This window comes from Hemiscyllium ocellatum, chromosome 49, assembly GCF_020745735.1.
Source record: "Hemiscyllium ocellatum isolate sHemOce1 chromosome 49, sHemOce1.pat.X.cur, whole genome shotgun sequence".
In the NCBI taxonomy this organism is placed as follows: Eukaryota; Metazoa; Chordata; class Chondrichthyes; order Orectolobiformes; family Hemiscylliidae; genus Hemiscyllium; species Hemiscyllium ocellatum.
The window spans coordinates 10,361,235-10,375,800 of NC_083449.1; the positions used below are offsets into that span (position 1 = coordinate 10,361,235).

General features: G+C 46.5%; 2 protein-coding genes across 2 annotated transcripts in view; both read left to right on the forward strand.

Moving 5' to 3' along the window:
• LOC132837101 (histone H4-like) overlaps positions 1 to 14,566 on the forward strand; it is a 468,073-nt gene that overhangs the window by 232,696 nt on the left and 220,811 nt on the right. Inside the window, exons 4-5 of the mRNA XM_060856795.1 lie at positions 3,368 to 3,697; positions 9,904 to 9,915. Coding sequence (XP_060712778.1) covers positions 3,368 to 3,697; positions 9,904 to 9,915 — 342 coding nt within the window. The remainder of the gene's footprint in view (positions 1 to 3,367; positions 3,698 to 9,903; positions 9,916 to 14,566) is intronic.
• LOC132837105 (histone H1.10-like) lies at positions 1,646 to 3,024 on the forward strand. Its single transcript, XM_060856800.1, has one exon. It carries the CDS (start codon positions 1,684 to 1,686, stop codon positions 2,377 to 2,379), a length of 696 nt encoding a protein of 231 aa, XP_060712783.1. The 5' UTR covers positions 1,646 to 1,683; the 3' UTR covers positions 2,380 to 3,024.

Genomic DNA, 14,566 nt, shown 5'->3' on the forward strand with positions numbered 1-14,566 from the left:
AGCAAGAAGGCATTTGAAATGTTTTCCTTTACTGGTTAGAACTTTGAGTATGTGACTTAAGAGAACATGTTGTGGGTGTACAGAATATTGGTTATGACACTTTTGGAATATTATGTGCAATTCTGGTCTCTCTCCTATGAAAAGGATGTTATGAAACTTGAAATGGCTATTCAAGATCATTTTTGGTCCAAAGAAAAGGCCTACAATTTGGGAAGAAATATAGCGAGATGGGAAGGCTGCAAACAGATCAAAATTGAGCAAATGACAGCGAAAAGGGATTTAACTAACAAAGAACAAATGAAAGAAAGAGTAATGTTGTAGAAGCCATTTAAAAAACAACTGCTAAAACACCAGTACATGTGTAAAGAAAGAAGTGAACATAACTAGGCTGGTAAAGAGGACCATATATCACTTACAACATTAAAGAGGGGAGTTCAAAATGGGGAATGAAAACATCTCAAAAATCACTAACATACTGTTGTTTTTTTGTTCACAAATATTAACACAACTAACACAGTAGTAATGTTGGGGAATTCAGTGAGAGGGAAAAACTGAACCAAATCACTATTATTTGGGAAATGATGTTGGGACAATGGATTGGGTCGAAGGTTGTGAAACACCAGACATTGATCATCTGCGTCCCAGACTGTTTAATGTAGTGGGCTGAGTAATAGTGGATGCAGTGGGGGTCATGTTCCAAGATTCTATAGACTCTGCAATAATTTACACAGATTAGGGGCTAGCTAGTGTAAGCAATCCAATGGAAAAGGGAGGTAGTTATAAAATTGGGAACTATAGACCAGTCAGCCTGCAGGGAAAAAAATCAAAATAAAAGCTTCAATTGCGAAGCATTTGACAAAACATTATTCAGGATCTGCTAGACTCAGCATGGACATGAAGGGCCTGTTCCAGTGCAGACTTCTGTTTTCTAAGCTTGACAAACCGACTGGCCGTCTTTGAGGATGTAAACAGTAGAGCTGATGAGAATGTAACAGTTACTGTGGAGAAAATAACTGTAAGTAACTCCCTGGACAACGCAGCAAAGGCTGAAAGGAGGAGACATTCTATCCTTCCACACTTACACGCTAGACATATCACCAAATGTGACTGTGTGACTGTGAATATTGTGTCAGAGAGGCTGTAGGAAAAGGGCGGACGATTCGTCTAACGTAACTGTGTTTGTGTGTCCGCTAATATTATGATATTTCCAAGTTTCTCTTATTTAACTCAAAAATATTTACAATTCAAGTTATCGCCCTGCTCTCCTTCTAACCCCCAAAGGTAGATTTGAAGGCAATATATTTGTTAGTTTCAAGATTTCGGTCCAAAAGTAGCGACAATATCACCGTTCAGCTCAGAAAGCGCGATCAGTGCAGCAGCAAAATGCGTTTAACTCGACAACGGAGCCGACTATTTGAGTGAAAAATTTTAGGCCTTAAAGCTTGCAGTGTCAGGGTGAGGAGCGATCGAGCCTGGCTCTCTGGAGATGCTGAATTTCAGAGGAATCGGAGAGTTTAGGCCTTTAGAGAAACACAGAAAGGAAGCAGGATCAGGGAGCTGACGGCAGGTTGTTCCTGCGCCGTCCGCTCGCTGCCTTGAAGTTGCTCAGTACCGCCGCCAGCAGCTTCATTGCTGACCCAGTTCAGACTGACCCAGAGAGAGATTCAGCGCAGAGTTCTCAACATGAGCGACAGTGCAGCCACCGAAACGGCTCCTCCAGCTTCTGCTCCCATCAAAGCCAAGGCTCCCAAGAAGAAGGCGGCGTCTCCCAGGAAAACACCACCCGGCCCCGGATTGGGCGAGCTGATTCTGAAGGTTGTCGGGGATATCAAGGATCGCAAAGGGGCGTCTCTGTCCGCAGTAAAGAAGGCGCTGGAGAGAAGAGGGATCGATGTGGGAAAGCGAAAGACACAGATCAAGATGAGTATCAGGAGGTGCCTGGCGAACGGCTCCCTTGTTCTGGTCAAGGGCCAGGGCGTCTCCGGCTCCTTCAAACTCCCAAAGAATCCAGTCAAGGCAAAAGCGGGAAAGAAGGCGGGAACATCAGCGGCCGCCAAGAAACCGGCCGTGAAGAAAGCGACAGCGAAGAAATCCCAGGCCAAGAAAGCGATAGCCAAGAAATCACCGGCTAAGAAAGCGACAGCCAAGAAATCCCCGGCCAAGAAAGCAGTAGCCAAGAAATCCCCGGCCAAGAAAGCGAGCGGCAAGAAGACGGCACCGCCAAAGAAAGCGGTGAGCAAAGCAGCGCCAAAGAAACGGACTCTCGTGAAGAATGTGAAAAAGGCCAAGGGTCCTAAATCCCCCAAACCCATCAGCAAACCGGCTAAAGGCAAGGCCAAGCCCAAAGCGAAAGTGACCAAGACAGCAGCAAAGAAATGAACCAGTCGGTATAACATATAACCATCTGAACCCAAAGGCTCTTATCAGAGCCACCCACATGTCTCAAGGAAGAGCTGAGCCCGGATCCAATATTCCCTATTCCGGCGCCGAGCGCAGACCTACCCTAAATATTAATTGATCTGAATCACTCAAATATACACATGCCATGGTTTACGAAAGTGGGGACCTGTGAATGGGAAGGTTTCACATAGGGAAGGTTTATTGGTCTCTATCTGGTTATTTCACTTCGCTATTTATAACCCTACCGAGTCATGAATGTGATATGTTGTAGTATTTGTATTTCATTGACCCGTTCAGGAATGTTACTTTGTTCAGTTTTGATTCTGGGACGCTGCGCATGTTTTCATGGCGTGTTCCTTCCATCTGCCTGTTACAGACAGTTCAGGCAGCAATTCCACATTGTCTTCGGGCTAATTACAATCTGGGGGTAATAAAAAAATAACAGATAAAGTGAGATTCTGTCCTTTTATCGGTGTACACTATTAGTTTTTAAGATGGCGGGCTATTTAGATTGATACAAGTTCGGGTGTTCAGTTTACTTAGGCTGTTTTAAACCCCGCCTTTCCTCCTGCCTGTTACAGTCAGGTCAGGCAATGATCCCGCCTCCTGTACGCGATGACAGATAACTAGGTTTTAAATAATTACTATAAAATATTAAATTTTATCTCAGTTGCAGACGGATGGTGTTTTGCGTTTGAATGTTTAATTTAATTTCAGTGTTTGTGAGGGTGAGTTCGGCGGGCATTTTCAAACTGACCAACTGTCATTTCACGTTACCCAATCAGCCTCCAACAATTCTTTTCCTGCCTTTTCTGTCCCTTCCGGAGGTGTTTCTCTGTGGGCTGAGAGACAGGGCTGTATCCAATCCCAGCTCTAGGGCGGGCTCTCCATTCCCTTAAATAGGCAGCACCGCAGCAGCCTCAGCATTGACAGCAGCAGCCTGTGTGTGTTACAGAGAGTTGTAGAGAATGGCCAGAACCAAGCAGACAGCGCGCAAATCCACCGGAGGGAAAGCTCCCCGCAAGCAGCTGGCGACCAAAGCGGCCCGCAAGAGCGCTCCGGCCACGGGCGGAGTGAAGAAGCCTCATCGCTACAGGCCCGGCACGGTGGCTCTGCGGGAGATCCGCCGCTACCAGAAATCCACCGAGCTGCTGATCCGCAAACTGCCCTTCCAGCGCCTGGTGCGAGAGATCGCTCAGGATTTCAAGACCGACCTGCGCTTCCAGAGCTCGGCGGTGATGGCCCTGCAGGAGGCCAGCGAGGCTTACCTGGTGGGGCTGTTTGAGGACACCAACCTGTGCGCCATCCACGCCAAGCGGGTCACCATCATGCCCAAAGACATCCAGCTGGCCCGCCGGATCCGCGGGGAGCGCGCCTAAACGGAGCCTGGCCGGCCCTGCACATTCACCCCGTGAGAGAGAGAGAAACACAACGGCTCTTTTCAGAGCCACTAAACCGTCCAGAGAGAGCGGGAAGCTGTAGGGGACCTGAATAATTTACTTTTGCCGCACTAAGTCAATTCTGTTATTAAATATACTTTTGAACCTAGCGTAGCCGTGGGAGTTAGTTGGAAAAGATGGCTTTTAGCGGCAGTGATTAGGACATTGCGATGAACGTTACGTAACTTTTACACAATATATATTAGGTAGGGAAGTGTTAGTTCGAGATGAAATCTCTCCTCATTGTCTCCCTTGTTGCAGCTGGTGGGAAACAACAAGATGATCATTGCTGAGAAAGCAGGCGGGAAAAAATGGCGCCAAATCAACTGTTTTCTTTCAAATTTGAAAATCCCGCCACGCTGTAGATCAGAGAAGGTCGTTTTACAAGAAGCAATGCATTCGTACTTCGTCGTTAATGTGCTTTTCGATGATAAAAGTACAATTCACACAATCTTTCTTTAGGGTATTGAGTCCAGGAGCTATTTAAACGATTCGAGATTCTCTTCGGAGGGACTCGATGGGCCGAATGCCCTCAATCAGTCCCGTCAGGATTTCATGAACGTTCTTTGCCGTGAGCGCGTTGATCACGAACACCGCCCTTGGATATTATTTTAATATCGTGCTCCCTTATTGCAGAAACTCCACATGAACAATTCCAGGCTTCTAGCCGACAGCAGAAAGCCTCATTTACATTATTCAATCGTCATTCACACTCAACAGAACCCGCGCAGAGTTTTGGAAATTGGAAAGAAAAATCAGTGTGTAATGTATCTACCCGTGGGTCTGTTTAAAAAAAAAGGGGCATTTCTTTTCTTTCTCTAGGTGATACTCAAAGCTCACATCCCAACCGGAGCTTGCAGTTCCTGGAATAATTAAATATTAAAGAGTAACTTGAGCAAATAGCAGCAAACAGAGAGAGAGAGAAAAAAAATCACCGGTGTTTAATATGCTCCGAAGAGGCAGGGAGTAGAGAGGACCCGTTCTCTTTTGCAGCCAGCGCCAAGTCATCAACTTTTTCTCCCATTCGAAAAGCCCGCCGATTTGCAAGCAACAGCGTATGTTTTACATTGAAAAAGAGGACGTTGTTCAGAGGAGAATCCATCATTACTTGTTAATTCGGTTACAAATATATACTTTGGACAAAGTTAAAAATCACACAACACCAGGTTATAGCCCAACAGGTTTAACTGGAAGCACACTAGCTTTCGGAGCGCCGCTCCTTCATCAGGCGCTTGGCTCTGAAAGCTAGTGCTTCCAATTAAACCTGCTGGACTATAACCTGGTGTTGTGTGATTTTTAACTTTGCACACCCCAGTCCAAGACCGGCATCTCCAAATCATACTTCATGCAATCTCTCTCGCTCATCCATTTGCCCAACTGCATGTGTCTCGTTCTATTTTTTTTCTCTTTTCTGGACCTGAAGAACTGACAGAAACACAAAGAAAGTGCCAAGAACTGCAATATGCAATTAATCTCTTCATTTCGCATTTCAAAAACATCACTGAACGTTCTTCCGGGTGAGCACAGTAATCGGCTTTAGACAATCTTTTAATGTCGCCCAGCCTTTGTGCACTAGTTCTGACATCAGCAAAAAGCTCCACATTTGCTACCCCAGTCCTGCAGCTGCTCTGGTTTGATCTCGCTTCATTTTAAAAATCTCTCGCCGGCAACAGAAAGCCTTATTTATAGTAATCTGCAATCGGACAAAACAGCGTCAAGGACCCAGTTTCGAGTCTACCCAGGCATAAAACTAAAGACAACTAGGTAAAAACAATGACTGCAGATGCTGGAAACCAGATTCTGGATCAGTGGTGCTGGAAGAGCACAGCAGTTCAGGCAGCATCCAACGGGCAGCGAAATCGACGTTTCGGGCAAAAGCCCTTCATCAGGAATAAAGGCAGTGAGCTGGAAGCATGGAGAGATAAGCTAGAGGGGGGTGGGGTGGGGAGAGAGTAGCATAGAGTACAATGTGTGAGTGGGGGAGGAGAGGAAGGTGATAGGTCAGGGAGGAGAGGGTGGAGTGGATAGGTGGAAAAGAAGATAGGCAGGTTGGACCAGTCCGGACAAGTCATGGCGACAGTGCTGAGCTGGAAGTTTGAAACTAGGATGAGGTGGGGGAAGGGGAAATGAGGAAGCTGTTGAAGTCCACATTGATGCCCTGGGGTTGAAGTGTTCTGAGGCGGAAGATGAGGCGTTCTTCCTCCAGGCGTCTGGTGGTGAGGGAGCGACGGTGAAGGAGGCCCAGGACCTCCATGTCCTTGGCAGAGTGGGAGGGGGAGTTCAAATGTTGGGCCACGGGGCGGTGTGGTTGATTGGTGCGGGTATCTCGGAGATGTTCCCTAAAGCGCTCTGCTAGGAGGAGCCCAGTCTCCCCAATGTAGAGGACACCGCATCGGGAGCAACGGATACAATAAATGATATTAGTGGATGTGCAGGTAAAACTTTGATGTATGTGGAAGGCACCTTTAGGGCCTTGGATAGAGGTGAGGGAGGAGGTATGGGCACAGGTTTTACAGTTCCTGTGGTGGCAGGGGAAAGTGCCAGGATGGGTTGTAGGGGGGCATGGACCTGACCAGGTAGTCACGGAGGGAACGGTCTTTGCGGAAGGCGGAAAGGGGTGGGGAGGGAAATATATCCCTGGTGGTGGGGTCTTTTTGGAGGTGGCGGAAATGTCGGCGGATGATTTGGTTTATGCGAAGGTTGATAGGGTGGAAGGTGAGCACCAGGGGCGTTCTGTCCTTGTTACGGTTGGAGGGGTGTGGTCTGAGGGCAGAGGTGCGGGATGTGGACGAGATGCGTTGGAGGGCATCTTTAACCACGTGGGAAGGGAAGTTGCGGTCTTTAAAGAAGGAGGCCATCTGGTGTGTTCTATGGTGGAACTGGTCTCCTGGGAGCAGATATGGCGGAGGCGGAGGAATTGGGAATACGGGATGGCATTTTTGCAAGAGATAGGGTGGGAAGAGGTGTAATCCAGGTAGCTGTGGGAGTCGGTGGGTTTGTAAAAAATGTCAGTGTCAAGTCGGTCATCATTAATGGAGATGGAGAGGTCCAGGAAGGCGAGGGAGGTGTCAGAGATGGTCCAGGTAAATTTAAGGTCAGGGTGGAATGTGTTGGTGAAATTGATGAATTGCTCAACCTCCTCGCGGGAGCACGAGGTGGCGCCAATACAGTCATCAAGGTAGCGGAGGAAGAGGTGGGGAGTGGTGCCGGTGTAAGTGCGGAAGATCAACTGTTCTACGTAGCCAACAAAGAGACAGGCATAGCTGGGGCCCATACATGTGCCCATGGCTACCCTTTTGGTCTGGAGGCAGTGGGAGGATTCAAAGGAGAAATTGTTAAGGGTGAGGACCACTTCGGCCAAACGAATGAGAGTGTCGGTGGAAGGGTCCTGTTGGTGACGTCTGGAGAGGAAAAAACGGAGGGCTTGGAGGCCCTAGTCATGGCAGTTGGAGGTGTAGAGGGATTGGATATCCATGGTGAAGATGAGGCATTGTGGGCCAGGGAAACGGAAGTCTTGGAGGAGGTGGAGGGCGTGGGTGGTGACTCAAACGTATGTTGGGAGTTCCTGGACTAGGGGAGATAGGACAGTGTCGAGGTAGGTAGAGATGAGTTCAGTGGGGCAGGAGCATGCTGCGACAATGGGTTAGCCAGGGTGGTCAGGCTTGTGGATCTTGGGAAGGAGGTAGAACCGGGCAGTGTGGGGTTCCCGGACTATGAGGTTGGAAGCTGTGGGTGGGAGATCTCCTGAGGTGATGAGGTTCTGTATAGTCTGGGAGATGATGGTTTGGTGATAGGGGGTGGAGTCATGGTCTAGGAGGCAGTAGGAAGAGGTGCCCTCGAGTTGGCGTTTAGTTTCAGCGGTGTAGAGGTCAGTGCGCCAGACTACCACTGCACCCCCTTTATCCTCTGGCTTAATGGTGAGGTTGGGATTGGAGCAGAGGGATTGGAGGGCTGCGTGTTGTGAGGGTGAGAGGTTAGAGTGGGGGAGGGGGGTAGAACGCCTCATCTTCTGCCTCGGAACACTTCAACCCCAGGGCATCAATGTGGACTTCAACAGCTTCCTCATTTCCCCTTCCCCCACCTCATCCTAGTTTCAAACTTCCAGCTCAGCACTGTCACCATGACTTGTCCGGACTGGTCCAACCTGCCTATCTTCTTTTCCACCTATCCACTCCACCCTCTCCTCCCTGACCTATCATCGTCCTCTCCTCCCCCACTCATCCATTGTACTCTATGCTACTCTCTCCCCACCCCATCCCCCTCTAGCTTACCTCTCCATGCTTCCAGCTCACTGCCTTTATTCCTGATGAAGGGCTTTTGCCCAAAACGTTGATTTCGCTGCTCGTTGGATGCTGCCTGAACTGCTATGCTCTTCCAGCACCACTGATCCATAAAACTAAAGACGCAAACCGCCAATCGTAAGATGCATCTGCTCCCCGTACTCAAAGACAGGGGCACGTTTCTATTTTGTTTGCCTGGGGTGATATTTACCGTTCATATCCCAACCTCAATGGTGGCTCAGGACTGATCAAGTGTTAAAGTGTAACTTCAAGAAATAGAAACAGCTGAAAAATGACTCATTAGGCACGAAGAAAGTTGGAAGGGCGGAAAAGCAGTCAGTGAAGGATTCCCTGTGATTGTCCCCTGAAAAAATGTATACCGTATTGGATACTGTTAAGGGGGGGGCGACTTACCAGGGGTGTTCAGGGGGCCCAGGTCTCTGGCACAGAGCCTGTCCCTGTTGCACAGAAGGGACGGAGGAGCATGTTCGTCATTGGGGACTCAATAGTTAGAGGCTCAGATAGAAGGTTTGTTGGGAGCGAGAGAGACTCGCGGTTGGTGTGTTGCCTCCCAGGTGCCAGAGTCCGTAATGTCTCGGATCATATCTTCGGGGTCCTGAAGGGAGAGGGTCACCAGCCTCAAGTCGTTGTCCATGTAGGTAACAACGACGTAGGTGGAAAGAGGGATAGGGATGTAAGGCAGGATTTCAGGGAGCTAGGGTGGAAGCTGAGAGCTAGAACAAACAGAGTTGTTATCTCTGGTTTGTTACACCTGACAGCAAGACAAAGAATAGGGAGATATCAGCTGAACACGTGGCTGTAAGGATGGTGCAGGAGGGAGGGTTTCAGATTCTTAGATAATTAGGGTTCATTCTGGGGAAGGTGGGACTTGTCCAAACAGGATGGTCTTCACTTGAACCAGAGGGTTAATATCCTGGGCGGGAAATTTGCTGGTGCTATTCGGAGGGGGTTTAAACTAGCTCAGCGGGGGAATGGGAACTGGAGGTATAGTTGCATTGCACAGGAGGATGAGAGTAGGAGGGACAGGATTTCAGGATCACAGGAACGTGCTGGTAGACGGCAAAGTGATTTGAAGTGTGTTTACTTCAACGTCAGAAGTATCCGAAATAAGGTAGGTGAGCTTGCAGGATGGATAGGTATCTGGGACTTTGATGTTGTGGCCATTTCAGAGACATGGATAGAGCAGGGTGAGGAATGGATGTTGCAGGTTCTAGGGTTTAGATCTTTCATTAAGAACAAGCAAGGTTTTAAAAGAGAAGGAGGTATGGCCTTGTTAGTCAAAGATAGTATAACGGTGGCTGAAAGAATTTTTGATGAGGTCTTGTCTACTGAGGTAGTGTGGACTGAGGTTAGAAACAGGAGACGTCACACTGCTTGGAGTTTTTTATAGGCCTCCGCAGAGTTCCAGGGAGGTGGAAGAGAGGATTAGCAAAATTATTCTAGGTAGGAATGAAAGGAACAGGATGGTTATTATGGGGGACTTTAACTTCCTCAACATTGACTGGAAATGCTATAACTCCTGTACATCGGATGGATCAGTCTTCGTTCAATATGAACAGGAGGGTTTCCTGACACAGTATGTCAAAGGGCCGGCAAGAGGGGAGGCCACACTGGATCTGGTGCTTGGTAGTGAACCAGACCAGGTGTTTGATTTAGTTGTAAGTGAGCACTTTGGAGAGAGTGACTATAATTCAGTTACGTTTACTTTAGCGATGGAAAGTGATAGGTACATGCCACAGGTCAAGAGTTATTGATGGGGCAAGGGCAATTATAATGTAGGGCAATTAGGATGCATAGAATGGGGTAGCAAAATGCAGGGGATGGAGACAATGGAAATGTGGAGCTAGTTTAAGCAACAGATATTGCGTGTCCTTGAAAGATATGTCCCAGTCAGGCATGAAGGAAGTGATAAGGTAAGGGAACTGTGGTTTACAACAGAAATTGCATCTCTTGTTACGAAGAAGAAGGAAGCTTATGTGTTGATGAGGCAAGATGGTTCAGATGAGGCGATGGAGGGTTACAGGGCAGCTTGGAAGGATTTAAAGAGAGAGTTAAGAAGAGCAAAGAGAGTACACGAGCAGTCTTTAGTAAATAGAATAAAGGAGAACCCTAAAGCTTTCTATAGGTATGTGAGGAATAAAAGGATGATTAGGGAAGGAATAGGGCCAATGAACGACAGAAGTGGAAAGTTGAGTGTGGACCCTGTGAAGATTGGAGAGGTGCTAAACGAACATTTCTCATCGGTTTTCACTCAGGAAAAGGAGAATATTGTAGAGGAGAAGAATGAGGTACGAGATATTAGACGAGAAAGGATCGAGGTTAATTACAAACAGGTGTTACCAATTCTAGAAGGAGTGAAAGTATACAAGTTTCTTGAGCCGGATAGGATTTATCAGAGGATTCCTTGGGAAACTAGGGAGGAGATAGCAGAGCCTTTGGCTTTGATATTTGAGTCATCATTGTATACAGATTTAGTTCCAGAGGACTGGAGGATTGCAAATGTTGTGCCCTTGTTCAAGAAGGGCAGTAGAGATGACTCAGGTAATTGTAGACCAGTAAGCCTTACATTTGTTGTAGGAAAAAATTTGTACAGGCTTATAAGAGACAAGATTTATAATAATCTAGCAAGCAACAATTTGATTTCAGATCATCAACATGGTTTCGTCAAGGGCAGGTCATGTCTCACAAACCTCGTTGAGTTTTTTGAAAAGGTGACCAAGATGAGGATAGGGCAGTTGACGTGGTATACATTGACTTCAGTAAAGCCTTTGATAAGGTTCCACATGGTAGACTGTTGGTGAAAATGCAGAGGCATGGAATTGAGCGATTTAGCAGTTTGGAAGAAGGCAGCGAATGGTGGTTAATGGAAAATATTCAGCCTGGAGTCCGTTTACTAGTGGTGTGCCACAAAGATCTGTTTTGGGACCACTGCTGATTGTCATTTTTATAAATGACTTGGATGCAGGCATAGGTGGACGGATTAGTTATTTTGTAGATGACACTAAAGTCGGTGGAGTAGTGGATAGTGTGGAAGAATGTTACAGGTTGCAGGGGACTTGGATAAACTGCAGAATTGGGCTGAGAGGTGGCAAATGGAGTTCAATGCAGCTAAATGTGAGGTGATGCACTTTGGGAAGAATAACAGGGAAAGCAGAGTAGTGGGTCGATGGAAAGATTCTTGGTAGGGTGGATGTGCAGAGGGATCTTGGAGTTCATGTACATAGGTCCCTGAAAGTTGCCACCCAGGTGGATAATGCTGTTGAGAAGGCATATGATGTGTCAGGTTTCATTCGTAGAGGGATTGAGTTCGGAAACTGCAATATCATGCTGCAACTATACAAAATGCAGATGCGGCCATATTTGGAATGTTGTGTACGGTTCTAGTTCCCATATTTTGGGAAGGATGTGGAAGCATTGGAAAAGGTGTAGAGGAGATTTACCATGATGTTGCCTAGTCTGGAGGGAAGGTCTTCTGAGGAAAGGCTGACAGACTTGATCCTATTCTCGTTGGCGAGAAGAAGGCTAAGAGGGAATTTGATAGAGACATTCAAGATGATATGAGGATTAGATAGGGTAGACAGTGGAAGTCTTTTCCGAGTGGCGGTTATATAAGGTTGTAAAAAAAGGTGTTTGGCATGCTTGTCTCCTTTGGTAAGTGCACTGAGTTTAGGAGCTGGGACATCATGTTAGGACTGCACAGGACATTGGTTAGGACACTTTTGGAGGACTGCGTACAATTCTGGTCACACTGCTATAGGAAGGAAGTTGTTAATCTTAAGAGGGTGCAAATAATTGACAGAGTTGTTACCAGGATTGGAGGGTTTGAATTATCGGGAGAGGCTGAATAAGCTGGGGCTATTTTCCCTGGAGCCTCAGAAGCTGAGGGGTGATTTTTACAGATGCTTAAAAAATCATGAGGGCGTCGAGAGGATGAAAAGCCAAGGTCTTTTTCCTTGGGTGGGGGAGCATAGAGGGCATAGGTTTAAGTTGAGAGGGCAAAGATTTAAAAAAAAACCTGAGGAACAACCTTTTCAGGCAGAGGGTGATGTGCATATGGAATGAGCTTCCAGAGTAAGTGATGAAGGTGGGAACAATTACAACATTTAAAAGGAGCCCAGATGGGTAAATGAACTGGAAGGATTTGAAGGGATATATACAAAATTTATAATCCAGAGAAGGTATATTCCTGTTAGGGTGAAAGAAAAGGCTGGTAGGCATAGGGAATGCTGGATGACGAAAGAAATTGAAGGTTTGGTTAAGGTATAGACAGGCTAGATTGGGTGAATCCTTAGAAGAGTATAAAGGCAGTAGGAGTATACTTAAGAGAGACATCAGGAGGGCAAAAAAGGGACACGAGATAGCTTTGGCAAATAGAATTAAGGAGAATCCAAAGAGTTTTTACAAATATATTAAGGACAAAAGGGTAACTAGGGAGAAAATAGGGCCCCTCAAAGATCAGCAAGGTGGTCTTTGTGTGGAGCCACAGAAAATATGGGAGATACTAAACGAGCATTTTGCATCAATATTTACTGTGGAAAAAGACATGAAAGATATAGAATGTAGGGAAATAGATGGCTGCATCTTGAAAAATGTCCATATTACAGTGGAGGTAGTGATGGATGTCTTGAAATGCATAAAGGTGGATAAATCCCCAGTACCTGATCAGGTGTATCCTAGAACTCTGTGGGAAGCTAGGGAAGTGATTGCCTGATCTCTTGCTGAGATATTTGTTTCATCGATAGTCACAGGTGAGGTGCTGGAACACTGGAGGTTAGCTAACATGGTGCCACTGTTTAAGAATGGTGGTAAGGACAATCCAGGGAACTATCGACCAGTGAGCCTGATGTTGGTGGTGGGCAAGTTGCTGGAGGGAATTCTGAGGGACAGAATTTACATGTATTTGGAAAGGCAAGGACTGATTCGGGATAGTCAACATGGTTTTGTGCGTGGGAAATCATGTCTCACAAACTTGATTGAGTTTTTTGAAGAAGTAATAAAGAGGATATGATATGGGCAGAGTGTAGATGTGACCTATATGGACCAGTAAGGTGTTCAACAAGATTCCCCATGGAAAACTGGTTACTCAGGTTACATCTCACAGAATACAGGGAGAACTAGCCATTTGAATACAGAACTGGCTCAAAGTTAGAAGACAGGGGGTGGTGGTGGAGGGTTGTTTTTCAGACTGGAGGCCTGTGACCAGTGGAGCGCCACAAGGATCGCTGCTGGGCCCTCTACTTTTTGTCATTTACATAAATGATTTGGATGTGAGCATAAGAGGTGCAGTTAGTAAGTTTGCAGATGACACCAAAATTCGAGGTGTAGTGGACAGCGAAGAGGGTTACCTCAGATTACAACAGAATCTGGACCAGATGGGCCAATGGGCTGGCAGATGAAGTTGAATTCAGATAAATGCGAGGTGTTGCATTTTGGGAAAGCAAATCTTAGCAGGATTTATACACTTAATGGTATGGTCCTAGGGCATGTTTCTGAACAAAGAGACCTTGGAATGCAGGTTCATAGCTCCTTAAAAGGGGAGTCACAGGTAGATAGGATACTGAAGATGGTGTTTGGTACGCTTTCTTTTATTGGCCAGAGTACTGAATGCAGGAGTTAGGAGATCATGTTGCGGTTGTACAGTACATTGGTTAGGCCACTGTTGGAATATTGTTTGCAATTCTGGTCTCCTTCCTGTCAGAAAGATGTTCTGAAACTTGAAAGGGTTCAGAAAAGATTGACAAGGATGTTGCCAGAGTTGGAGGATTTGAGCTACAGGGAGTAGCTGAACAAGGTGGGGCTGTTTTCCCTGGAGCATCGGAGGCTGAGGGGTGACCTTATAGAGGTTTACAAAATTATGAGGGGCATGGATAGGGTAAATAGGCAAAGTCTTTTCCCTGGGGTCGGGAAGTCCAGAACTGGAGGGCATAGGTTTAGGGTGAGAGGGGAAAGATATAAAAGAGACCTTAGGGCAACTTTTACACACAGAGGGTGGTACGTGTATGGAATGAGCTGCCAGAGGAAGTGGTGGAGGCTGGTACAATTGCAACATTTAAAAGGCATTTGGATGGGTATATGAATAGGAAGGGTTTGGAGGGATATGAGTTGGGTGCTGGCAGGTGAGACTGGATTGGGTTGGGCTATCTAGTCGGCATGGTTGGGTTGGACCGAAGGCTCTGTTTTCATGCTATATGACTCTATTATTCTTTGCTTGTAAATGAAATTTGTTTAGTTTAGGGTATCTGGTCGGTATGGACTAGTTGGATCAAAGGCTGTATGACTCTACAATCTGAAAGTTACAGGTTGATAACTAGACTCTCATATATACCACAGCAAAAACCTGATAGATGTCATATGATAAATGCCATTACATAGTCATAAATCAGAGAGTGACAGGTACAGATTAATGACTGCACTCTTGAGATAGAC